Below are 24,662 nucleotides of genomic sequence, written 5' to 3' on the forward strand. Positions count from 1 at the left end.
CGCTATTAAACTGTTTGCTTCTGCTGCTGCAATACATTCTGTAGATCTTTGGGGTCCTTGGAGGTTGGATGACATTTCTGCGCTCCATAGAGGCCTCCTGTTCTGAGCCTCTCCTGCTTTTCATTTCAGATGGGAGCCTGTTTCTCCAAAGTGTTTGATGGCTGTCCACTGAAGATCAATTGTGCCACGTCATGGATTCATCCAGACACTAAAGGTGAGACTTTCTACAGTAAATACTTAGAATGAATGTATATTTATCTAAGCTAAGGCTTTATTTGATGTAATCTTTTTTTTTTTTAGATCAGTATCTAATCTTTGGGACGGAGGATGGCATCTATACACTGAATCTTAATGAACTGCATGAAGCTACAATGGAGCAGGTAAAAGTAACTTGTATTAGTTTTGTATTAGTATTATCCCATCAAACTCACAAACAGCTGTTACTGTGGCCCAAGCACTAACTCAGAAGACACCACCATCAACTTTCACAAGCTGTTATTCTCAACCTACTAAGCTACTCAATACCATAGAATTAAGGATAAAAGGCACAAGCAATGATGCAGTAAAAAGGCCAAGTTGGAATTTGATGTTGTCATGATGTATTTTTTGTGGTAGTTACTTAAAAGGCAGCGAGTAGCAGATTGCAGCTGAGTCAAAGTAGACAAAAATGAACTGGAAACGTTTTAATTGTGGAGACAATATGGCATAGGCTGTCTCTGGCAGGCCGTAGTTTAACTGTAACTACATACGCTATGATCAAACACCTACACTGGATATCTTGACGTTGATTCACCCCCTCCTTTGAGAGCCAATCAACTTAATGGTGATTGTTCATGTTTGTTAAATTCTTTAATTCAGCTGTTCCCGAGGAAATGCACGTGGCTGTACGTCATCAACAACAACCTGATGTCTTTATCTGGTGAGTCACAGACTAAACGCTGCCCGATGCTCCACTGGCCACTGTCATAACCTGCTCCTTCCTTCTGTCCAGCTGACAGTCGGTCCATATCTGCAGTCCTGAAATAATTGTTTCTCCACCACTCAGATATACTGATCTTGGTTATAACAGGTTCTTGCTGACCAGCTTTTAAGTTTCACATACTAGAACAGTTGCAGTTTGTTTTTTTAATTAGAAATGCAAACTAAAAACTCTTTGTTTGTCAAGATTTCAAAGCTTTTCTACAGTTTAATTGTTGAGGAATGGGTTATGAATTATGAGGTTAACTTTCGGTTTTACCTTCAGCAATTTTCCCCTTTCGGTTTACTTAACCTCTTGTCTCTTTTTCTCTTCCCTTGGACATTGTCCATCCTCCTCTCGCCTGACTTGATATGATATTCTACTAACTGGCCTCATCAGAAGGTAATCATGCCTCACATCATCATTGCCATTCTGTTGTACATCCCTGCTCACATCTAACCATTCTACCTCCATCGTAGAATTTATTAAAGAATATTCCAAGTGGTGTAAAGTTTTCTCTTTTCTGTCATATTTGATAACCACATCTGCGATGGTTTTGATTATGACTACGCTGTTTAATGCTTTATGACAAACTATTTTCCTGTAGGGAAAACCTTCCAGCTGTACTCCCACAATCTCATTGGGTTGTTCGAGCAGCTACGGAAACCCGGCCTGGCAGCTCAGTTTCAGACTCACCGTTTCCCAGACAGAATTTTACCCAGGTGAGACGTACAAGCTGGGCTGGGAATCCAAGCATGCTTATCAATAACACTCCTGTCACGTCAGTAATAAGGTCACGAGTCACGCTGTGCAGACTTTTTGTTCTTTACTGTCTACCACCTTGACAAACTATTGGTCTGGCTGACTTCCCTGATTCCCAGCGTCATCTGGTCTTTTTTGGACTGCCATCAAAACAACTTCACTGTTTTCTCTCCTCAGGAGGTTTGCCTTGACAACTAAGATCCCCGACACAAAGGGTTGTCACAAGTGCTGCATTGGTGAGAGGCCTCCTTTATTTACTCACCCCACCATCATATTTAAACTGTGTCAATACACAAGAACAGCTCTGTGCCAGGAAGGTGTGCCTTTACAAGATATAGCAGTGCTCCACAGATGATGGATGGTTCTATTTGTAAAGAATTATTCATCCCAGGATTAAACTGTAGCACATTTATCACTTTCAAATGAAGAGGGCTGACAATCTAGGCAAAGAAAGATTTATACCAGAACAGCTCTGTACAAAGTTTGGTGGAAATCTGTTCAATAGTTTTTAAGGAAAATGTTGTAAAAGCAGTTTTTATACAATCCTGTTAAACAAAACCCAACAAATAGACATGGGTGAAAACGTGACCTCTTTTATGGATTCAATAAAACACAAAATGTCTCTGTTGAACCAAACAAACCAGTAAAGTCACAGTTAAACAGCAACGATGCAAAAACAGACAAACTGCTCTCAGTTTAAATATGTATTAAATCAAGTCAACAGAACAGTTTTTATATGTGTGGAATAATTTTGCAGAAAGTCATGTTTGCTGCAGTGAGGCTGATTTTAAAAGATACAAAAACAAACTTCTTATGTCTCTCCTCCTTTCATCAAACAACTCTGCTGGCTGTGAGAGGCTCTTTGTTCGAACAGCACCTGAATGCATCCTTAAACCAGATTAAACTGCCCCCAATCAGACTCTATTTTCTTTTGGATTAGGAAGCACCAAAGTTGTAGCGTGATGTGTTTGAGTAGAATGACTTCACTGTGATGTGACTCTTGCTTGATGCAAGAGTTTCATATCACACAGCTCTGTTTGGAAAATAATTCTTTGATTCTTCATGACATACTGTGAATTTGTTGAGCACAGGTTTTTAAACAATACGTGGGTTTTGACAGTCTTTTCTCTTTCACAGTGAGAAATCCATACACAGGCCATAAGTATTTGTGTGGAGCACTGCAGTCTGGGATTGTCCTGCTGCAGTGGTACGAGCCCATGCAGAGGTTCATGCTCATCAAGGTCAGTTAGCTTTTGCTTATCACATTTCGAACATTAAAGTTCCTCAATACATCTTCACAGTGAGACATTATTTACACTTCATTTCCATGTACCCTTGGAAACCATGTGCAGCCCATAATAAGATAACATAATAATATAACTGTCCAAAGACATCACTGCCAGATTGACCACATCACACAAGCTGTTAACTCTTCCTCTGTTCATACCTTTTATTAAATTCCTTCTTCAATGCATTCATTTTAGTCTTTTTGATAAAACTAGACGTCCGCTGGTTTCACAGATGTGAGGATGCTATTTGAGGTTCCTAGCAGAGGACAACAATGTATCTCGTCAAAGTAAAGCTACATCGTACCGAATTTTGTCAACACCCTCCTCTCCATCTCTCTCCCTGCTGCAGCACTTTGACTTCCCACTCCCCAGCCCACTGAAGGTGTTTGAGATGTTGGTGGTCCCGGAGCAGGAGTATCCTCTGGTGTGCGTGGCCATCAGTCAGGGCTCTGACCCAAGTCAAGTGGTCCGCTTTGAGACCATCAACCTCAACTCCAGCTCGTCCTGGTTCACAGAGATAGGAACAAGTAAGTCAGACACACGTTCAGATGTAGAGACCTGCATCGTGAATGAGCAGACATGCACTGGACACAGTAGGTTTGTGTTGTTTTAGGTCATCAGCAAGTCGACGCAATCCACGTCACGCAGCTGGAGAGAGACACAGTGTTGGTGTGTTTGGACCGTAAGTTAAATCTTTGTTCTACATAATCTGTTCAGTCCAGATGTGTGTGTTTGATGTCTCTAAAGTCATGTGGTCCTTTTTTTTCCTCCCAGAAAATTTGAAGATTGTTAATCTTCAGGGCAGACTGAAGTCCAACAAGAAGCTGGCGTCAGAGCTCAGTTTTGACTTCTGCATCGGTTCTGTCGGTAAGCTTTCAGAAAGACACTGAACTGGATAGAAATGGAACCAATTTTAATCCTAACTAAATTTTACATCTTGACTAAAATTATTGAATATTAAATATTTAAATTATTTTAAAGAATTATTTCCCTGAAAGGGAAGTATTAAGAAAAGAACATGGTCATAAAAACTGGTTGTGTTTTCAGCAAAGTTTTTACCTTCTTATCCTTCTGCTCTGACAGTATGCCTTCAGGACAGCGTCCTGGCTTTTTGGAAACATGGCATGCAGGGGAAAAGCTTCAAGTCTAATGAGGTAAAATTCCCCTGAAGAAGAAGAAACATCATTAATCCCCTTGGAGAAATTATTTTTTCCACTCATTAGTCTGTTTCACACAAATATAGAGTATATGTATGAGCAAAACTGCTGGGTTGTACCTGTACAAAGCTGATTCAGTTGAGCTAATTGGATCACTAGATTTTTATCTTGTCAATTTTTGTTAGTTATAGTGACAAAGAGCCAAAATAGTGCCTTAGTGCTTTGTTTTGATGCTGCACTTCTTCACCTTTCTGTTGTCATTTATTCTTTCTTCAGAGTGAAATAATTGTGAAATATTTTATAGGTTTTACACCTCAATCCGTATTGGTATCAAAATATCAGCTGGTTCCATCATGAGCCCCCAGTGGCTGCGGTGTTGAAACGTAGAATGCACTTTTAGTCACGTTCTCAGTCCTCTGAATAGCTCCTGTCAACAGAGATGCTGAGCGTTTAAACAGTGTATGTGTCAACATGCCGAAGGTGATCCCTAGATTAGACCTCAGGTGAAGCCAGACAAGTAATGAATTTGTCCCCCTTTCACTCCGCGAGAACCTGATCACAAGTCACGCTCAGCGGCGGAATAAAAGTCGAAGAGATCGTAGAGAGGTGAAGCATTCCGCTTTTATAAAAGGCGATACGTGATCGCCGCTGCCCTTTTGGAAGCTGTCAGACGTGGTCCCGTGGCGCTCAGATGAGACAAGGTCCGTTTTCAGAGGCGGTGACCACCCGGCTTGACAGTCCTCCCATTGCAAGGATTTTTAAAATGTCAGCGGCCATGCAAAATTCATTCACGATCATAAACAGGACCGTCACACAACAGGGAGCAGCGCTAAATAATTCAGCGTTGGTCTCGTTATGATTCCTCAGTCAAAGGGAGGTGGGCCTATTGATCCATGCTTGCCTCGGTGGGTGCTTCTCTGAACACCCGAGACCTTGTTCCCATTCAACCAGATCCCTCCCCGGGCCAAGGACTTACACCCAACAGGTGTCACACGGCAACCGTCTCCCATCTGTCGGTTCTCAGGACATGTCAACATGAGAAAGAATGTTTTGAAGGGGCACTTGTCTTTTACACAGCAAAGTGTCATTCTAGGTCACGTGAGTCCATAGAGACACACAGCTCGAGCTCTGTTCTGTTTAAAGACAGATTGTTTAACACACGCTGACTGATCCAGCAGTCAACAGTCACCCACGATGAGAACTGACCCCTAAACAACAGCTAAAACAATATCAGTCAATAAAACCACAAGTTCAGCCTTAGAGAAATCGCAAAAGCTGCTGAGAGATCATGGACATTAGTGGAAAACAGTAGAGGGCAGTAATGTGTCATTGTGACATTTAGTCTGCATCTATCGGCAGAAGAAGAAAGACAGCCATTGCTGGTAAACCCAGACATATTTCCTTTTAACTGACACATGTTTAACATGCTGTGTTTTACCTATGTCAGATTTGTTAATTTTTGTGATGATTCATGTTTTTCTGGCTTTACAGAAACATCAGCATCACTGCTGTCAGATATTGGTAGACCACAGTCATCTGTTAAAATCAGTTTTTCTGTTGTTTTTTTTCTTTCCCAGGTGACACAGGAGATTTGCGATCCAAGCCGAGTGTTCCGTCTGCTTGGATCTGACAGGTAGGCACAGAGGCGTTTGCATTTCATCAGCATTAGTTCTGACTTTTTTTTTTTTTTTTAATTGCTGCTCTTCCTCAGCCGTTATCGCCTGGAAACAAGCCCCTCACCTGCTGTGTTGTGAGTCCACAGCCCTCATCTGTTTCTACCTGACCAAGAAATCTAGTCCGCAGTCCCCATCAGATTTTATTAAACCCAACTGTCCCTGAATGCATCAGACACTGGAAAGGAAGCACTGCTTGATCAGAGCAGCGCTATGTTGTAAAGTTTTATGTCATACAGTATGATGTGTCTGTGATTCTACGTCTTCTGCTGAAGATGGACTACTGCCCCTGCTGGTCTGGAGAGTAATTGCCTCAGGCCATCTGTCATACTAAAGGGCGTGTCCAGATCAAACTGTTTTGGTTGCACTTTGTTACCACTACCTCTGATATTTCATTTTTGTTAATTGAAGCATTTAGTTACAAAGAAGTATCAAATTATGAGGCAAAGAAAAACATTAAATAAACTGTAAACACAACAAATACATTAAATGTCTTAGCTGTGCCCTGATATCATGACACACGTCCCATCTTTGACTCCTCATGTAGACCCATGGCTTTAGAGCCCACACACACACACACACACCCACACCCTATGTTTTATTCACTGCCAGCTGGGCACTGCCAGGCTGGTTTGAGTGTCTCTCCACGCCTCTGTAATTCCATCTGGTGGACTGTAGCGTCCTTGCTCAGCTGTCACTGCCATGAGACGGGTGGCATCTGAAGATGCACTCGTCTTAATGTGACGGTGACTGGTTACTAATCTCTGAGTCTGCTGCCAGGCAGTTTGGGGAGAACTATTCCTTCAAATAATGGAAATACTCATGAACTAATCAATTTTAGAAGTAATGATGGTCAGATCTAGAGTTGCCACGTGGACATTAAAGTGCAAAGACCACAGTTGTTCAGCGCTGCCGCTTCGCATTCTGACTGTTGTGTCTGTTGATTTTCAGGGTGGTGGTTTTGGAGAGCAGACCCACAGACAACCCAACGGCCTTGAGCAACCTCTACATTTTAGCAGGTCACGAAAACAGTTACTGAGCCCCTCGCCGACTTCAGACTCTCCACAGAGAAATAGAAATGACTCCTCAGTTTTTTGGAGAGAAAAAAAAAAGAGTTGGTCTTTTGTTACTGATGCCAGGAAGGACATATGAGTGAAAAGGCGCCTTCAGTCTGGACGAATCAGTAGCCTTACGCCAGCAACACTGTGGCAAGGAAACTTCTGAGCCGAAGGTGGAGAAACAATAAAATCTCAAATGTTACTTAACTTTTTTCTCATTTTTCTGTACTATGGGCTGAGTTACAAACAAGTTATCTAGAGGTATTATTTACAAAAGTGCCATTAAATTTCACAAAAAATATTTGTGATTGTATTAGCAAACATTGGGAGATTTATTGTGTCTAATACTCATAATCAATGCCGGCAGCGAACGGTTTTAAGCTGAGGGAAGGTTTTACATGACTAATAGATCCGTTTAAACTGAAACCCACGAACCTTGTGGGTTATTTAAGCAATATTTATTAACCTCATGTTAAATAGCAGGGTATGTTTGATTAACACACCTTGCTAGCAGACAGTGACAAAGCTGTCATATGAGGATTAACTACCTGAGCAGCTTTGGGTTACTTTCACCGCTGTGTAATATAGTTGCAACTCTCCTGTTCTGCTGCATTTCTAGAAATTGGATGTAATGTACATTTGTTTCTTTACCCTCTAATTTTATAGCCTTTTTACTTCTCATTATTTGCACCATGTAAGCACTTTTGTACATTGTTTTTATTTAAAATAAAATGACAAAATGAGGGACAATGCTCGGTTTGGTTAACATCTTTGCATTCCCTTTGCAAAATGTTTAATGTATGCTGTTTTTGTAATAAAAAAAATGTTAACAAGATGCAGTGTGTTTTCATGGTGATGTTGGACTGATGGAACAGATTGGGAGAAGACCAGTGAGAATTACTTTTCCGTATTTCCCTCCTCAGTCTGTCGCCCCTCTTGCCAGCCTGCTCTAATTGGTCTCAGTGCAACATGACAGCATGTCAGGCTCGCTATAATGGAATTATGATCGCGACAATATTTCCATGTTGAAATATTAAGAGGAAGTTGAGTGCAGCACAAATTCATCTATTGATTTCAGAGTCGTGAGGGGCTTTTCCTCAACATTCAATGGTTTATTTCTTTATTTTCATCACATCACTGACATGCTATCAGGTGTGAAATCTACTAACAAGATTCTGCTCCTTTTCTCAGAGGTAGTGAAGGTGGAGTCAGCTGTTCCTATGGGAACTGGGGGATAGGGGTGAAGGAGAAGGTGTCAAGTTGTGTTAAGTGAGAGTGGTTGGTCAGGCTGGAAGCCTCCTTCATAACAAAACTCAGTTTATTCAATGAGTCGCTGAAAGTAAAAATGATCAACTTTGTGTTGCGTTTTTCATACAAAATATTCTGTTCAATGTCCTTCACACAAATAGATTACATGCACACGGACAAAAAAAATTAATGGAATAAAGAATGAATTTAATGTCACTGTCGAAAAACAAAACACTATACAGTATCAATTGTTTTTTCTGTGTTACTACTTAATCATTTTAGTTCCTTTGTGGAAAGTTCTTTTGTTTCGTTGCTTGACTGATAGTTCAGGTATAGAACCAATATACAGCAGCTATATTCACATATAATGATACTGTAAAGTAGTTAGATGTATTCTCAATGACTCATGATCATGAGAAAATTGGTGAAGAGAAATATTAAAGATAAAACAAACATGAACTAGATTACAATAATGTGTTAATGAGTCATACTTTGATAAAGTCAAAATTATATAAATTATAAGAAAGAAGGATTTTATTTAGCAAATCACATGTCTGTCATGAAAATGTGTCAAAAATTAAGTCAAAGTTGAAGGTTTTCAAGCATAGTATTTAAAATTTCGGGGTAAAACAAATAGTCTTAGATTATACATTCTGATGGATTAATTCATTCTACTGAAATTATAGTTTTCACATTTTTGGCTGTAAATTTTCCGCTGCCATAGAAAGTTATTGGATACAACGGAAGTGACGTACGTAAATGTGTATCTTATTTTGAAAACCGGATGTCTCAGTCAGACTTGGACCCTTTAAATATGACTCCTGTCGTCTCTGCTCAGTCAGTTGCGCTCCAAAGGTCCACCTCCCGTTCTCTGACGGATATCTGGAAACATTTTCAACTCAAGTAAGTTTATAAATTTAAATTCCGAAACTGTTTTTACAGAAAAACGTTGCTAGAAATATTAAAATGTCCTGCATTTTTTTTTGTTTCATCTGGATAACATCCGAGCTTTCTTTGTTTTCTTCATCAATTATAAGAACGTTGCCTTCAGGATGTTTCCATTATCCATTCTATTGATAGTCTGTAGAGAAGAGTGTGATTTTATTTTTCTCAATGGTCTCATGAACAAAAATGACTTCATTTACTTTGCATTGCAAATGTTTTTGTCACACGATCTACTTGCTCAGAGACAGGTGTAATGCATCCTGTTGTCTAAACAATAAAAATTGTGATTTGGGGGGAGTTTAAGAGGTTATGTTAACATTTTGATCTCCAATCTGACTTTATTTAAGTGGTTTAGTAGATAATTTTGTGCCATCAGCTTTTTGTGAAGCAGAAGTAAATCATTTCTCTTCTAAAATAAAATAAACAAATAGAGATCCAATTTATGCTTTTAACAAGTCAACAAGTCAAGTAGGCATCAGGTGTTTTTATGCACCCTGCTGTGAACCCCCTCCAGTGTCCCTAACCCCCCCCTCCTGTGGTTGACTCCAGAGGCCATCCTCCCTCCCCCTTAGATCCTCCCGGAATTGTTTGCACCGCTGGATGTCTGCTGATCCAGCCTAAGGATGGAGAAGTATGAGAAGATAGGAAAGATTGGAGAGGGTTCCTATGGTGTTGTCTTCAAGTGCAGGAACAAAGACACGGGCCAGATCGTCGCCATCAAGAAGTTCGTAGAGTCAGAGGACGATCCCATCATCAGAAAGATTGCACTGAGGGAAATCAGGATGCTGAAGGTATGTCAGAACCCTTCAGCTTCACATTCACACTCCTGACACAAAGTCCTTCATTAATGCAGCTGCAGACAGTTGAGGCATACATATAATATCATCAATAAAAAAAGAGAATGTATGCTGGAATTATAGTCTAAAACATTGTTATTTATTGACTCATAATTCTGAGAAATTCGATAAAATTTCAAAAACTGCACATCAATTTAATCTAATTTGTATCAGGAGATGTATAAATGATGAGTAAATAAAATATTTTAATTATCTGATCAACATTATTATTCAGTAGATAAATAAATTATCTGAATTTGTGATGTTCATGTCTTGGATAAGAGGGGCTAAATTAAAATCATGAGATAAAATACATAGTAATTGATCAGTTGTCAATATAGATTTTTAAGTTGTTATTCTGACTTTATATACTAGCTTATGCCTTTTTGTCTTCACTTCACCTCCTCATCATTTAACTAGTCATAATCTTTATGTACTAATTTAGATATTCTATAGTTTTCTATTGTTTGATTGGTTCCTGACCTAATAAATCACCTGATTCTTTAAATTTTGTTTTTATTTTATTTGCTGTTCCAAGATGACAACAGTAGAGAAAAAAACAACCTATATTCTACATAGGAAATGCTATGTAATAGCACACAAATACAATCCTGTTTTAGTGTCATTAAATAGAGAAATTTGCCGTACAGACAACCAGCAGCCATTTCTGCACCAAGGAGTTCTAAATAAAAGGAGCAGCGTTTAGAGGAGGTTCAGAAAATTGAAGCTGAATGAGGGAGAAAATGAATGAATTATGAAATATCTTAGTTAAAATGTGAAATTTAATTTAACTGCAGGAAAAGTTCTGGGTTTACACAGTTTTAAACTGCAGCTAAAAGTTCTGTCTGTGATAAAAAGCCAAATTTGGGCTGAGGAAGAAACAATGTGTTGAGTTTTCAGTAAAACACCAAACATAGTCTTATTAATTAAGAGAAAATAAGAGAAAATAATTATATTTTTAGCTAAAAATTAAAACTTGTTTGATTTTCTGTTTTTCAATCGCGTTTTTACTTTTTGTTTCTTTTCCTGATTTGGACATTTTTTTACCTCCTACATTTCTTTTTATCAGACACCGATCTAAAAGAACCTTCTGCGTTATATTTATCAAAAGTGCAGCGGATCAGTTGTTGGTGGTTTAATTAGTCATGCAGTTGGTGGGAGGGATGGTGGCCTGCTGGACACCACAAGCTCATAAATAGGACAGGATGGGGACAGGTTGCCATGGGTAACAGCATGTTTATTTGTTACCAGCTGTTAACAGCTGAGACGCCAGATGCTCCAGTTCTGCATGTGTTTGGATGTCACAGCATTTCTCTGACCAGCTTATTTCCATCTTCTTCTTTTTTGCAGCAACTGAAACACGCCAACCTGGTCAACCTGATCGAAGTGTTTCGGCGCAAAAGGAAGCTCCACCTCGTGTTTGAGTACTGCGACCACACGGTCCTCAACGAGCTGGACCGCCATCCTAGAGGGTGGGTGTGTGTTTCAACAGGCACCGTTGTAGACGTGCTCAGTAAATTTAAAGTACTTTAAATTTCAATTTAAAGTACAGTACTTCATGTTGTCACATTCCCTTCTGCATGTAACCAAAAAGTAGGTCAAATGGAGAAGGGATCATCTGAACAAATTTGGCCAAAACTAAGCTCCGCCCACTGTCTGGACTGTTTCCTGAGCCTGTGTTTTGCATTGCATTCTGGTTGTTGTAGGTTTCTTACCTGTTGAGCAAAATAGAATATTATATCATAGCTATTGTAGTTTTTATTACCAAATATTTCTTTTAGATTTGAACAGCTAGCTGCCACTGTTAGCCAACAATTGACACAGTGAACGTTTTTGGACCCTTTATTGTTCCACGTTGTCCGACCTTCCCACCAAGTTAACTAGAAACCCGTCCAGGTGGTTTGACAAAATCTTTCTTACAAACAACCAACAGGTTCTGCTTGATTCATATCATAAATATTTTACTTTAAGAAACACAAACCTCACAAGGATTTAAGAATAAAATGGAAGTCTAATTTAAATCTGTGTTGTTAATGGAATAAAAATAATCTTGATGTAATTAACGGTTTGTATGAAAGGAGCTCACAACTCTGTCTGACATCCGCTGAGATCACAAGAACATAAATCTGAGTGAGCGCTTCTCGCTGTGTGCTTTCTATTACCTCTACATTACATGTATACCACACTGTAACCCCCCCCCCCTGCTTTGTGCGGGTCAGATGGGCACAACGCTCATCTCCTGGGAAGCTGCCCTGCACACTGTGGAATGTTTACAGCGATCGTCTCCCAGAATTCTTTGCAGGCGAGGAACCATCAGGGCTCCTACAGCTCAGTCACATTTTACAGGGAGTGTTTTGGCTGTCTGGTCCTGGCCTGTAGCCTCCTGGGTTCAAAAGAAGGGAAAACAAAGTGGGTAGAAGGGGCGGGGAGAGCCATCAATTGTCGCTGACAAGGCTCAATTTAGCCATTTCCCTGGCAACACTGATAGATGACAGTCCCTGAACTAACAAGGGCCTCAGTGTTGGACATCAGGAAACGACAGGGCAGCTCGCTGTCCTCCACAGCTGACCGAGAAACAGAGCTGGACCCCAGTGGAGGAAGACATGTTTGTGTTCCAATCCATCTTGTAGGTCCGTGCTCCTTTTTATTGGATTTATTTAATCCTGACATTCCCTCAAGATGAATTATGATAACACTGGTTGAAATAATCCCATTGATTAAAGATATAAATGCTTTTTTTGGATCTTTAAACCTAATTTTCATTCTCACACCTCTGGAACAGATGTTGTCATGGTGACATCTGAACACAAGATGTTCAAATTGATCAAATAATAACTTGATTTCCTTCCTGTCGTCCAGGGTTCCAGACCACCTTGTTAAAAGCATCACCTGGCAGACACTTCAGGCTGTCAACTTCTGTCACAAACAAAACGTAAGCACCGTTAATTTCTTCTTTCACGTCTCCTCGTTTCTCATCCATCAGACATTTTCCTCCAGCTTGTCTTTACATTCCTCACGTCTCCTCCCTCCTACAATTCCCACCACGCCATACGCTTTATGACTCTTTTTTTTTTCTTCTTCTTTTTTTAACAAGAATTCTTTCCCCATGACTGGATAGCAGTTAATGTATCACCTAGACACAACGAATGCTACAATGCCCCCGTTTAACAGGATGGCATGAAGTCCCTGAAAGCACCGTCGCCTCTTTCTCACTGCGTCCTTTCATGGTCGACGTTTCTCAACCACCAGCACGTGATTGATTCTGTCCCCGCAGTGCATCCACCGAGACGTCAAGCCGGAAAATATCCTCATCACCAAACACCATGTCATCAAGCTCTGTGACTTTGGCTTTGCCAGGATTCTCAGTAAGTCATATCGCCATCTGGTGGTAATTTAATGTTCCACTGAATGTTTTGGGTTGGGTATTGGTTCATTCAAAAGCAGAACTTCGTCGTTTGATTAAAGTCTTCACCCATAAAATCAGAACAAAAATTTTTGTCTAGTCAGAAATGTTTTTAAAAGTTCCCACATGAAAATTAAATGTAAATATTTTTCCTAAAATATTTCGGTGACAGTGAAACTCATCAAATAAAAGTACACTAGTCTTACAGTATCTGATATTGATGTACTTAAAAATCAAAGTAAATTATACATTCATTTACCTGAATGTCACTTCTATGTACTGACCGTAGATTATTGTTGATTATTGATATTCAGCATCATTAGTTTGTTTTTTGGGGGGTTTTTTTTACAGATAATTTAAATTAATCCAAACTTGCTTTCCTGGTCTGGAGCATTGGGTCAAATTGTTCTTCAAACATTTACTAGTCTTCGTTCTTGTGTATTCTGTGCCTCCAGCTGGTCCATGTGACTACTACACTGACTACGTTGCAACTCGTTGGTACCGGGCCCCTGAGCTGCTGGTGGGCGACACGCAGTATGGCCCCCCAGTGGATGTGTGGGCGATCGGCTGCGTGTTCGCTGAGCTGCTGTCAGGGATCCCTCTGTGGCCCGGGAAGTCTGACATGGACCAGCTGTACCTGATCAGAAAGGCCCTCGGTGTGTGTGTGTTTGTGTGTGTGTGTGTGTGTGTGTGTGTGTGTGTGTGTGTGTGTGTGTAACCTGTGGATGAATACTAACCAGCTTTAAATTGACTCACGTGAGTCTCGTCTCGCTGCAGGAGATCTGATCCCGCGGCACCAGCAGGTCTTCAGCAACAACCAGTTCTTCTGTGGAGTTTCCATCCCAGAGCCATCAGAGATGGTGAGGGATGAAAAATAAGAAGACAATGAGATGTGTGACTAATTGTTTTCTTGCTTTCCTCAATCTATTTTTTCCCTGTAAACCAAAAAAAGTTTGAGCTGATCAGACCGGATACAGAGAGACGGGCGCTGACACTGATTCTAGAGCAGCAGAAGAACTGCTAACTAGCACCAGCGGTTAAGGACACGTTGAGAAGCTATGGCCAGAAACCCTCACAGATGGCAGATGACATGTCAGGGCCTTTATTCAGGCCAAAAACGACGGTTTCATAGTTTTTTTTCTTCCAACAGGAACCTTTGGAGAAGAAATATCCTAATCTTTCACCTCAAGCTGTGAGTCTCATGAAGGTAATGATGCCATCTTTAGATCAGTCTAAATACACAAACAAGTTTTTATTTTAATTCAATTCAATTTTTTTTTCTGTGAGAGATTAACATTTGAGATAACAGTAACTCAGACACTGTGTGTCCGTCGTGGGTTTCCGTGGTGCAGGGTTGTCTGAGGATGGACCCGTCTGAGCGACTGACCTGCGAGCAGCTCCTACAACATCCCTACTTTGACAGCCTGCGCAGGAGGAGCGAGAGCTCCTCTCGAGAGCAGGAGCACCTCAGCAACAAGAGGACACGTTTACCTCGTAAACACCTGCCTCCTGGGGTAAGCAGTCCTCTTTTCACAGAATCAAGGAGAGGATTAAAGGCTTAATGACATTAAACATGATCAGCTCTACAAGTCTGGAGCAGAGATATTTTTTATTGAGAGAAATCAGGAGATAAACAATAGATTTATTTATTAGCTGATACACAACCTCCAAAATTAAAGGAACATTTGATCACCTCCAGGTTGAGGATTCTTGTCTCTTACACTGTTTTTCCTCCTCTTGGTAGTATTTGCCACAGCTGACCAGCAGCAGCATCTTTCCAGCTGTGGACAGTAAGAGGTACTACAATAACCTGCGTAAATTCAACTACCACCTCCCAAACATCTAGACCTGCTGCTGCTGAGCTGGACGAGGCGTCGCTGACCAGCAGCGTTTTCTGAAAAATACTCAGGCAGTGAAGCAGATTTTTTTTTTTCAAGAGGATTCAACCATTTTGAATATTTTTTTTTATTTTGTGGGGCAGGTCGGTGTCTCTTACTGATGTCAGTCTATGCACTAAATCCCATCATGTGGACTTAAATATGTTGTTGCCCATATTTCCAGCTGATTTTTTTCATCTAGGAGTGTAAAGACAAGGAGCAACGTGCCGCTCCGCTCGTAGCTGCCGGGTAGAAAAGCTACGGCGTCCTGCTGTGCCTGGTTTGCCAAATGTACTGTAGTTTTATATAACGCTGGTTTTTAACTGTTGACTTCTTGTTGTTTCAAATAAGTAATAGTGGAGAATCAAGATTTTTGTTAGCTATGATGACTCATGAGCATTTCTGGAAATATTTATTGATGTCAGGAGTGAACACATTCTCATATTTATAGAATACAGCAGTAATAGTAACACGTTGTAATCATTATGTCTTGGACTTTGGTGCTAAGGACGTTCACAGCCATCTGTCTGTCCTCAAACATAAATGCCAAATTAATCTGAAGAGAAATGATCATATTCACAAATTATTTTCCCTGTGTACCTTTTTAATACCTTGAGAATGTAATTAAGAATATTTTATCAAGGTGTCAACAGGATAAAGTGCTTTAATGTTTCTTTTTAACTGGAAACATGTAGTTCGAACTGGATATTTTCCCATGGTGTCGTTCTCTCACTTTATTTTACAAAGACTTAATAATTCACATGAAAATAGCCCTGAAGGATAATGGTTAAAACTCTTGATGCTTTGGACTCCTTTGAGGTTTTACTTTGAAAAGTGTCTATTTTTTACAAAGAGGAAGTAGTTTGTTGGTCAGAGCGAACCCAGTGAGATGTCCAGACGTGGAAGTGCTGTCTGCAGTCGTTCAATTGTCTTCAGTTTGTCACTGATTCCAGGAAGATCACTGAGAAACAGATACTCCAGATTCCTGTGTGCAATCATTACAAGATATCAGATTAATTTATGAAAAACGTTTGTAAAAAAATAAATTGAATGATATCATTTAATCACTTTTTTTTGCAAGAAAATAAAGTTGTAGAAATCAAACTGACTTGAGCTTGTGCAGAGCGATGATGCCTTTATCGGTCACGTTTCCACATGAAACCACCTCCATCATGTACAAACTCTCCTGCAGATTTTCTATGGAGCTCAATCTCTCCAGGCAGGCGTCTTCGATATATGTGCACTTGTTGAATTTGATTTCCTCCAAATATTTCAAACCATCTGTGGGGGGGGGGGAACAAAACTCAGCAAACTGTCCATGGATCACATTTACAAAGATGGACTTTACACTAAAAAAAAAAACAACTCAGTTTGGAGTGTCACTGCCAACAAGGTCAGAGACAGCGCTCTCTGTGTGCCTGCTCAGCGTAAAGGATCCAACTCGCTTGCGTCACTTTTTTGGATAATCAGCCTGGGAGCGATGCACTTTCACCATCCCTTGTTCTGAGGGGAATCACTTTCAGGTCAGCGATCGAGGTCAAGCTCATGTTAACAAGCTAATGCAAAATTTACACGTTCTGAACACGCCTTTAATCTTTGATCCCATCCTGCTCTTTAATCTGTTAATCCAGTATGTGAATTATTGAATGGACTGCCATTACATTTTGTTGTGACTTTAGATCAAGTGTCAGCAACACTTTGTACCACAAAATTATATTATTTCCATAATACTGTTCATTTCTAAACAACTTTTAAGATTTAAGAAGTTCCTTTTGTTAAATAAAAAATAGGTGTTTCATTCATAAACAGGTAGCAGTAACAATCTACAAGTCAAAGTTCAATACTTACCCCCCCACCCCACCACCACCCATAGATGGTGAGGGGTTAAGTTTATTCATCTAAAAACATTTCTGGAGCTTCTTCAGTTGTGTTGAAGAATGATGCAACACCATTTGGGTCTAAAGCTAAACCTCAAACTTTTTTTCTCCTACCAATAGAATGAACCTAAACTAATATTTCACTTAATTTCTCCATTAAAATAATGTGTTTTTCTGGCACGTGTTTGAGAGCTTTGACCTCTCTGGGTCAGTTACGTGGTTTCACTCATATTAAGTGGAAGGAAAAGAAAAAAAAGAGTGGAACAATCCAAAAGAAGGACAACCTAATACTCTCTGCACTGTAACACTGACCCAGGTGGTCAAATCCTGTGTACATGATGCAGGATTCGGTGGCGTCAATTGCCTGGATCTTGTATCTACCAAGAGGCCCGGTTGGCAGTGCGTTGTAGTCGTGATGCCAGCGCTCCAATCCTTCAAACCTCACTTTGGCGCCACACCTAAGCAGCCACTCTGCAGCAGCTCGGTCTGCACCAACCGTTTTGATCCTTTCATAGTCCACCCTGAGGGAAGATCAACACACACTAAAACAGCAGCACAGCACAATGATGAAATACAACATTTGGTACCAAAAGTGAGTCAAGACGATAAAAAAACTCACAACCTATCCATTGGCCAATACCATAGTACCACATTACAACATCAAAATATGTAGGATCTCTTTGTTGAATAAAGGATTCTGCAAACCTGTGATGACATTATTGATCATTTCTTTTAAAAAATTGGATCATGTAAGAAAAAAAACTGCTGTTGCTTTTAAGTCTTTAACATTACAGTTCTGGATATGTTGGCTTGGTGATGGTGTGTGTGTTCTCCATAGACACACAACATTTCCTGTCTGCTCTGTCATCAGCTGGTTGAGGAATTACTGGTTGTGTAAATATTTTATACTCTTATGTCAGCGAATAATTTTTGGGACTTTTTTTTGTTACTTATGAAAGCAAATTAATTCAAGGAGGTACAAAACATGGATTGTTATTTTCATGCAAAGAGAAGCAAACATGTTTGTATTTAAAACAAAACAAATACGTTTTTAAATCCCTTGAGAGAATTATATTATAATAAACATTTTTGGCCATGCATTACCGCGTAGCAACTACCTAAGATACTAAACCTGTATTTCTTACTTGTTAAAGACTGCATTCAGCCAGCTCCAGAAGTGTCTGCGGCTCCAGTCCGTTCGGCCCACGGCCGACCGCACCGCCCGCGACAAGAGTCTCATATCTCACAATGTAAGGATAAATAAACAACAACTTAACCATAAATAAGTAAATAACAATAAGCATTATCAGAATTTAACATTCCAATTCAACAGGAGGCTGAAGAACTCCTCACCTGCCCTTCAACAAATCGCTCTATTTACATTTTACACTGCGTCCATCGCTGTAACCTCCGACCTCATGACGTAAGGAGAACCGCTCCCTTCCATTGGCTGGTCGTACAAGTCGGTGTTACGTTACGGAAGGCGTGGCCACAACTCCAGGAAGGGGGGCTGGCCTGGATGAGGAGACAGGACGAGGTAGCGCAGAAGTCCGGGATTAGTTGGACTTTTGTAGCATGAAGACGCGTCTTTGAGGAGCTGTTCAACTCTGACACGATGATTCGGACTCTGGGCAGCGCGTCTGTCAGGGGTGTCGGGCCGGTGCTGCCCAAACTGATGAAGGACATGAGGACCAGACAGCTGCACAGGTGAGTACTCCGCACGGAAACGAAGAAAACAACCGCCGTCAGCAGTTAGTCCAATGCTAAATGGAAAACAAACACAATAATCGTATTGCTGGAAATAAATTAAGATCTGGACTTACATAACCTGCATCTGTCTTTTTAACTTTTGCTCTAAACCACGCGTGAACGGGGACATTCATCCACCCACAACGCGACTACATAATAGAGGACTGTAGATCTGTTGGCTGCACCCGCATCACTTTATTATCCTGTACACAAAATGATTCCGTCTGCACCGTGTCGATTTCACACTCCTTCACTTCCAGGCGTCAGTTTTATCAAACAAACGCGTTGACTTTCACCTGCAAGTGTGTGTGTGTGTGTGTGTGTGTGTGTGTGTGTGTGTGTGTGTGTGTGTGTGTGTGTGTGTGTGTGTGTTGAGTAGTCTGCTGCAAGTTTTGTGTGCACTTCACCTTTAGGAAGTTATGCCTGCAACATGTGCTTCACATTAACTCAGTCCTCCAGATTGTTTTACTTCACCACGCGGGAACCATTACAAGTTTAATTTAAGATTTCAAGATCTACATGTTCCCAGAAAAAAAATACAAAGGAAGTTGAAATGTGTTTTGTATGAATAGTTTTTTTTTTTCTTCTATTTTACATTGAATTGAAATTGAGAGAAAACATTTGAGAACCCCAGCGCCTCTGTGGGTTGTGGTATGCAGATTATGTAACACACTCCTCCTCAGTTTATAAAATACAGATGTTGTAACTTTAGGTCTATCACAACAGAATCTTTTCCTTTTGTTTAAAACAAGACAGTCGTTTTTGCAATCTGTGCAGTCCCTGTCAGAACCCTTATAGAAACCTTTCTCTACAGTTTTTGTACACAATTCTTGAGGTGCTCCATCCATCTGATGAGATGGTCCTGAAAGGAGCAATGTTGGTCAGATCATGAGCATCACAGCACTTTGCTTGGTTCTGATATCTATAATGAAAATAAGATAGGCTGCTGACTGTCACCAACATTCAGAGCATTGAGAAGAGCGCAGATTTTAATAGTAATAACCATTACTTTAATTGTCCCTCTTGGGGAAATTCTTTTTACGCATCACACTTTCACATGTACATATATGTTTTAATTACACACACAGCGGTTACAGGCCCCAGAACACAGCACACACTAGGGACCTGTAGGCATGCAGTTAGTATGGAGAGGACATACAGAGGTACAGGGAGGTGGAGTGACGGGTGAGCATCTTGTAGGGGGGACTGCGCCCTTGCTCAAGGGGGCCTCGGCAGTGGCTGGGAGGTGAGCTGACGCCTCCCACCGTCGGCTCACACTCCTGATGGTTCTTCTGGTGGGAGCGGGATTCGAGCCCCGATGTCTGGGCGATCCTGTCTTCAAGACGTTTTGCTCTACCGCTGAGCCACTGCTGCCCCAGTGGCTTAAGTGTTTTTCCATCCCGTGTTTGCTTCCAGCTATTTGCAATCTGTGTTTGATCGTGCAAAAGTTTGATATAAAAATGACTGCCTGTCAGTTTCTAGTTTTACTTTGCGTGACCCTCTCACCTTGATATTCTTTTAGTGGGTCCGAATAGCTCATAACTGTGACATTTGCTTACAGTTCAAAAAGTTTATTAGCAGTCACAGACTACGTCAAAATTGGACATTGAACTGCTGGCCTACATTTCATCTTTTTCACATCTGTGACCATGACTTCTGTGGAGCTGGCCGGTTATCAGTAACCATTTTCAATATGAACTGTACAACCCGATCTGCCGTCTGTATTTCAGCACATATGACGTGGCCATAGTGGGAGCTGGGATCGTGGGCCTGGCCACAGCCAGAGAGCTCATCTTACGGCACCCTTCGCTCAGCTTCGTCCTACTGGAGAAAGAAAAAGAGCTCGGTGGGTTGTTTCTTCAAAGTTGTTTTTCTGAGGAATAAAACTTTTCATGTGTCTCGGTGACTGAAACTTGTAACGTATTGTTGTTTGTTTTGTACACTAACATACTGTATAAGTTCTCTTATCAACTGGATGTTGGCCAAATGAATGATGAGTCACTCATAATATTGAGCTTGGTGAGAAACAGGAACAATTGCCATGTTGGTCTCATTTGCGATTAAAAAGTCTTTTAATGATATGAGATTCAAAGGTCCAATAATATCTTTCTGATAGTTAGAATGAACCCCCTCTTTCTTATTCTTTATGTTCTTCCTTTATTTATCAGTCCCTCTCAATCTCATCAGCTTTTCATCAGAGTGGACATAACAGTGGAGTCATCCACAGTGGGATCTACTACACGCCGGGGTCACTGAAGGCCCGCTTGTGTGTGCGAGGAGCCACCCTGGCCTACGAATACTGTGAAAAGAAAGGGCTGCCTTACAAACGCTGTGGAAAGGTCGGCCTGAAAGCTTCTAGATACACTGAAAAATTTCATATCGTATATCAAGTATTAGCATTTTGTCAACTCATATGTAAATAAGCATCTAAACAGTCAATCTAAACAAACTAAATCCTCAGACCTCAGATTTTGATATGAAATTGATCAAATTCAACATGGGATGCATTTTATTTTCAAATGTAGCTTCAGTGAATGAAATTGATCTAACATGGTCATAATGATGACTGTGGATCCCCATATTGGCAGTCACAGTATGGAGTCTTGGTATTATTGTGGTACTTATTATTGGATTTATGTGCTTGCAGCTTATTGTAGCTGTGGAGCAGGAAGAGATACCCAGACTGAAAGCCCTATATGAGCGTGGCTTGAAGAACAATGTGCGTGACCTCAGTATTGTTGATGCCAAGGGAATTCGAGAACGAGAGCCATACTGCAGGGTAACGGTTTCAGAAACTTTGACGTTATTCAGACAGAATAAAAATGGCAGTGATAGCTGATCGTACATCATCCTCGTAGGGGGTAATGGCATTGGACTCACCCTACACCGGTATTGTGGACTGGAGGATGGTGGCACTCAGATATGGGGAGGACTTTAAGGAGGCCGGTGGAACAGTCGTGACTGAATCTGAGATCAATGGCATTTCCATGGCCAAGGAGAGCCCAGCAGGGAGCACAGAGGGTAATAAACTGTTCTGGACATCAATGTAAACTTTTTGAATACAGAGTGGTGGAGTTATTTCAGTTTACCTCAATATTAATATTTCTTCATTCTCAGGAATGAAATATCCTATTGCAGTCACAGACAAAAAGGTCAGATAATCACATTTAAAAGCATTGCCATGTTTACATTGTGTGGGTTCTTATTCTTACCTGGTTTTCACTATGTTGTTTCAAACAGGGTAACGAGGTGCGGTGCCGTTATGTTCTGACCTGTGGAGGCCTGTACTCCGACCGCCTGTCGCAGATATCTGGGTGCAGTCGGGAGCCGAGGATCGTCCCCTTTAGAGGAGATTATCTGGTCCTGAAGCCAGAGAAACACTATTTGGTCAAAGGAAATATCTACCCTGTAAGTCTAACCAACCTTGTATGTAGTGCCTTGTAGGAGTGATGATGCTATATTTAAATATTGATAGACAAAGTTCAGCTGCTGTTTATGAAGCATTCAATAAGACTCTTCGTTTCTTAATAGAAAATACCCCAGACAAAGGTATATTTCCTGGTTTTTGTTTCCTCTTATGGAGTCACTCTACTCTTCCGTGATCTACATTCCAGTCACTTCAAAAGACATAATTACATTATTATTGTTCTTCATTGTGCTCCTATGATAAATATGTATAGGTTCCTGACCCTCGTTTCCCATTCCTTGGTGTTCACTTTACCCCGCGGATGGATGGAAGTGTTTGGCTCGGCCCAAACGCAGTTCTGGCCTTCAAAAGGGAAGGTTACAAAATATATGACTTCAATATCCGAGACTTTGCGGACGCACTCTCATTCAGGTATCCCAGGATCTGTTTTTATTTTCTTTTTGGTGAAGTATACTGAAACTGTATTTAGAAAAGAGGCACAGAATCCCATCTCATCTAATTGCCATAAAGTTATTGCATTTCACTAAATATTTAATCTCTATTTTGTTTTATTCTTCAGGGGCCTTCAGAAACTGGTATTAAGGAATATAACTTACGGGATTGGAGAAATGTATAGAGGGATAAACATTAATGCGCAGATTAAAATCCTGCAGAGATACATCCCTGAAATTTCACGAAGTGACGTTCTCAGGTAAAGCAGTAATGCAAGACAAAAACGCTGTGATCTTATCATAACTAACTGCTCAATTTTCTTTAACTATGTTAATACATAAAATCTTATTTAAAAATTATCCATGTATAATTTATTCAACTAGAACCAATCACATTTTGACTCCTTTTTATTTTATATCATATGTTATGTGATTAATGAGGTAAATCTGTTTCTAACAAAAATAAAACAGGAATCCTCCAAGGTACGATTTATCTATGTGTGCTGTATGTGTCCCTTTCTAATTAACAAAAACAAATAATATAATACCAGCGCAAGTATGAACATTAAAATCCGGCTGTCTCTGTAACTTTGGATTTTTTTTTTCTCTAGGGGTCCGGCGGGAGTTCGTGCTCAGGCACTCGACCGAGATGGAAACCTTGTGGATGATTTTGTGTTTGATGGCGGGGTCGGGGAAGTGGGCAGTCGGGTGCTTCATGTACGTAATGCTCCCTCTCCTGCAGCTACTTCTTCCCTCGCCATTGCTGAAATGATCGCAGACGAGGTGGCCAGTCGCTTCAATCTGTAGAGAAACATGGCGATTGATGGAAGAGAAGAGCCAAAATAATCCAGCTGGGTGAAACCACATCATGTCAAGTTGTTACTACCTCAGCATTGCTGTCTTCATGCAAAATGTTATTATAATTCAGCCTTAAGTTGGATGGAAAAATTAGAAATGTGTGGTATAATACATTATTTCAATAATTCTGTTTCAAACATTCATTCATTCATTCATTCATTGTCTACTGCTTCATCCACTGTAGCTGGTCGCGGTTGTTTCAAACATGGAATATTTTAACTGCACAATTCGTTTGTTCATTTTCAACTACTATTCAGGAGAAGAATCAAGTAAAATTATATTTTATATAACATTTTATAAAACTATAAAAACTGCATCATGTTTTGCTCTGAAAATGCCAAGCAAAGAAAATCATTCTCTAGAAGCACTGAAGTGCTAAATGTGAAATTCATTAGCCTGTTTTTTGATGCAAACTTTTGAGAGACTGATTGAATTTAATTCGAGTGGAAATATATTTTTCTTTAGTGTCCTTTTGGTTGTATTGCATGTTTTTTTGAAAGATTGTGTTTGTTATTTGAATATTGTAAAGTCTGTTTGCCCAAATCTAAAACAGTTTTGAGATATAAATTCCCAACACTTTTTTTTTTTTTAACAAAACTGATTCTGTACTAAAAAATCTTACTTTTGAGAATATGGAAGATATTTGTGTCATTTAAAAAAAAATTCTGATTTTAGAATGAAATGTAAAACTATTTTAATTGCAAACAGTTAAGATCTGTTTGCAGTTTTAAGAATCAGAATGTTTTTCTGTACGAATGACATTTTACATTAAACATACTTTGTAACCACAAACACTAAACTATTATGTCATATTACATTAATGGAACTTCTTTGAAAGATGAATTCATAGAATTCTCCTTAAAACATCTCTTCACATACAAAACCTTCCAACATACTGTGCCTCTTAATCTTTTCTGTTGTATTTACAAATGATCGTACAATAAATACATATTTTTGAAGAGCAGACAGTCTGTTGTTTATGTCACATTTTCTTTAGTATTAATTTTAGATGCAGAATTTAAAAATACAGTACACTATTTTTTTCTTTGGTGCACTTTAAGTAAACCTGTCTTCTGTTTTAAAATTGGTTGTACATCTATAAGTAGGTCTGGTT

At 40.0% G+C, this 24,662-nt stretch overlaps 4 protein-coding genes across 6 annotated transcripts in view; 3 read left to right on the plus strand and 1 right to left on the minus strand.

Moving 5' to 3' along the window:
* map4k5 (mitogen-activated protein kinase kinase kinase kinase 5) overlaps nucleotides 1-7,722 on the plus strand; it is a 30,044-nt gene extending 22,322 nt beyond the window's left edge. For both annotated transcript variants that reach the window (XM_068338194.1, XM_068338195.1), the window contains 12 exons: nucleotides 130-214; nucleotides 301-380; nucleotides 859-919; nucleotides 1,566-1,680; nucleotides 1,898-1,956; nucleotides 2,858-2,961; nucleotides 3,359-3,536; nucleotides 3,623-3,691; nucleotides 3,784-3,876; nucleotides 4,093-4,163; nucleotides 5,744-5,799; nucleotides 6,791-7,722. In XM_068338194.1, the coding sequence (XP_068194295.1) occupies nucleotides 130-214; nucleotides 301-380; nucleotides 859-919; nucleotides 1,566-1,680; nucleotides 1,898-1,956; nucleotides 2,858-2,961; nucleotides 3,359-3,536; nucleotides 3,623-3,691; nucleotides 3,784-3,876; nucleotides 4,093-4,163; nucleotides 5,744-5,799; nucleotides 6,791-6,878 (1,059 nt within the window). In that variant the 3' untranslated portion in view covers nucleotides 6,879-7,722. The remainder of the gene's footprint in view (nucleotides 1-129; nucleotides 215-300; nucleotides 381-858; nucleotides 920-1,565; nucleotides 1,681-1,897; nucleotides 1,957-2,857; nucleotides 2,962-3,358; nucleotides 3,537-3,622; nucleotides 3,692-3,783; nucleotides 3,877-4,092; nucleotides 4,164-5,743; nucleotides 5,800-6,790) is intronic.
* Nucleotides 7,723-8,958: 1,236 nt separating this feature from the next.
* Nucleotides 8,959-15,461, plus strand: cdkl1 (cyclin dependent kinase like 1 (CDC2 related kinase)). Its single transcript, XM_068338158.1, has 10 exons — nucleotides 8,959-9,048; nucleotides 9,640-9,881; nucleotides 11,277-11,398; nucleotides 12,786-12,858; nucleotides 13,201-13,291; nucleotides 13,785-13,985; nucleotides 14,107-14,189; nucleotides 14,480-14,536; nucleotides 14,682-14,843; nucleotides 15,074-15,461. Exons 2-10 carry the CDS (start codon nucleotides 9,714-9,716, stop codon nucleotides 15,173-15,175), a joined length of 1,059 nt encoding a protein of 352 aa, XP_068194259.1. The 5' UTR covers nucleotides 8,959-9,048; nucleotides 9,640-9,713; the 3' UTR covers nucleotides 15,176-15,461.
* A 143-nt stretch (nucleotides 15,462-15,604) lies between these two features.
* On the minus strand, nucleotides 15,605-18,520 carry dmac2l (distal membrane arm assembly component 2 like). 2 transcript variants are annotated; one of them, XM_068338159.1, is made up of 5 exons: nucleotides 18,437-18,520; nucleotides 18,229-18,325; nucleotides 17,396-17,604; nucleotides 16,316-16,487; nucleotides 15,605-16,191 (listed from the first exon to the last, which is right to left on the minus strand). In XM_068338159.1, the coding sequence occupies exons 2-5, from the start codon at nucleotides 18,321-18,323 to the stop codon at nucleotides 16,077-16,079; spliced, it is 591 nt and encodes a 196-aa protein (XP_068194260.1). In that variant the 5' UTR covers nucleotides 18,324-18,325; nucleotides 18,437-18,520; the 3' UTR covers nucleotides 15,605-16,076. The 2 variants fall into 2 exon arrangements, with proteins under 2 accessions (XP_068194260.1, XP_068194261.1); XM_068338160.1 differs by having other exon boundaries at nucleotides 18,229-18,354; nucleotides 18,437-18,492.
* A 45-nt stretch (nucleotides 18,521-18,565) lies between these two features.
* l2hgdh (L-2-hydroxyglutarate dehydrogenase) lies at nucleotides 18,566-24,509 on the plus strand. The gene is made up of 10 exons (XM_068338156.1): nucleotides 18,566-18,790; nucleotides 20,563-20,678; nucleotides 21,020-21,171; nucleotides 21,480-21,611; nucleotides 21,691-21,853; nucleotides 21,950-21,984; nucleotides 22,073-22,240; nucleotides 22,513-22,670; nucleotides 22,819-22,950; nucleotides 23,302-24,509. Exons 1-10 carry the CDS (start codon nucleotides 18,699-18,701, stop codon nucleotides 23,495-23,497), a joined length of 1,344 nt encoding a protein of 447 aa, XP_068194257.1. The 5' UTR covers nucleotides 18,566-18,698; the 3' UTR covers nucleotides 23,498-24,509.
* The last annotated feature ends 153 nt before the right edge of the window (nucleotides 24,510-24,662 follow it).

The sequence above is a fragment of the Antennarius striatus genome, chromosome 17, assembly GCF_040054535.1.
Source record: "Antennarius striatus isolate MH-2024 chromosome 17, ASM4005453v1, whole genome shotgun sequence".
Classification (NCBI taxonomy): Eukaryota; Metazoa; Chordata; class Actinopteri; order Lophiiformes; family Antennariidae; genus Antennarius; species Antennarius striatus.

Excerpts from the sequence above, each read along its gene's own strand:
- cdkl1 (XM_068338158.1), top strand. The coding sequence starts at position 9,714 with ATGGAGAAGTATGAGAAGATAGGAAAGATTGGAGAGGGTTCCTATGGT. Across the intron at positions 9,882-11,276 it reads GGGAAATCAGGATGCTGAAG|CAACTGAAACACGCCAACCT; the intron begins GTATGTCAGAAC and ends TCTTTTTTGCAG. Across the intron at positions 11,399-12,785 it reads CTGGACCGCCATCCTAGAGG|GGTTCCAGACCACCTTGTTA; the intron begins GTGGGTGTGTGT and ends CCTGTCGTCCAG.
- dmac2l (XM_068338159.1), bottom strand. The coding sequence starts at position 18,323 with ATGAGACTCTTGTCGCGGGCGGTGCGGTCGGCCGTGGGCCGAACGGAC. Across the intron at positions 17,605-18,228 it reads CTGAATGCAGTCTTTAACAA|GGTGGACTATGAAAGGATCA; the intron begins GTAAGAAATACA and ends ATCTTCCCTCAG. Across the intron at positions 16,488-17,395 it reads CACAGGATTTGACCACCTGG|ATGGTTTGAAATATTTGGAG; the intron begins GTCAGTGTTACA and ends CCCCCCCCACAG.
- l2hgdh (XM_068338156.1), top strand. The coding sequence starts at position 18,699 with ATGATTCGGACTCTGGGCAGCGCGTCTGTCAGGGGTGTCGGGCCGGTG. Across the intron at positions 20,679-21,019 it reads GGAGAAAGAAAAAGAGCTCG|CTTTTCATCAGAGTGGACAT; the intron begins GTGGGTTGTTTC and ends CAATCTCATCAG. Across the intron at positions 22,671-22,818 it reads GCGGACGCACTCTCATTCAG|GGGCCTTCAGAAACTGGTAT; the intron begins GTATCCCAGGAT and ends TTTATTCTTCAG.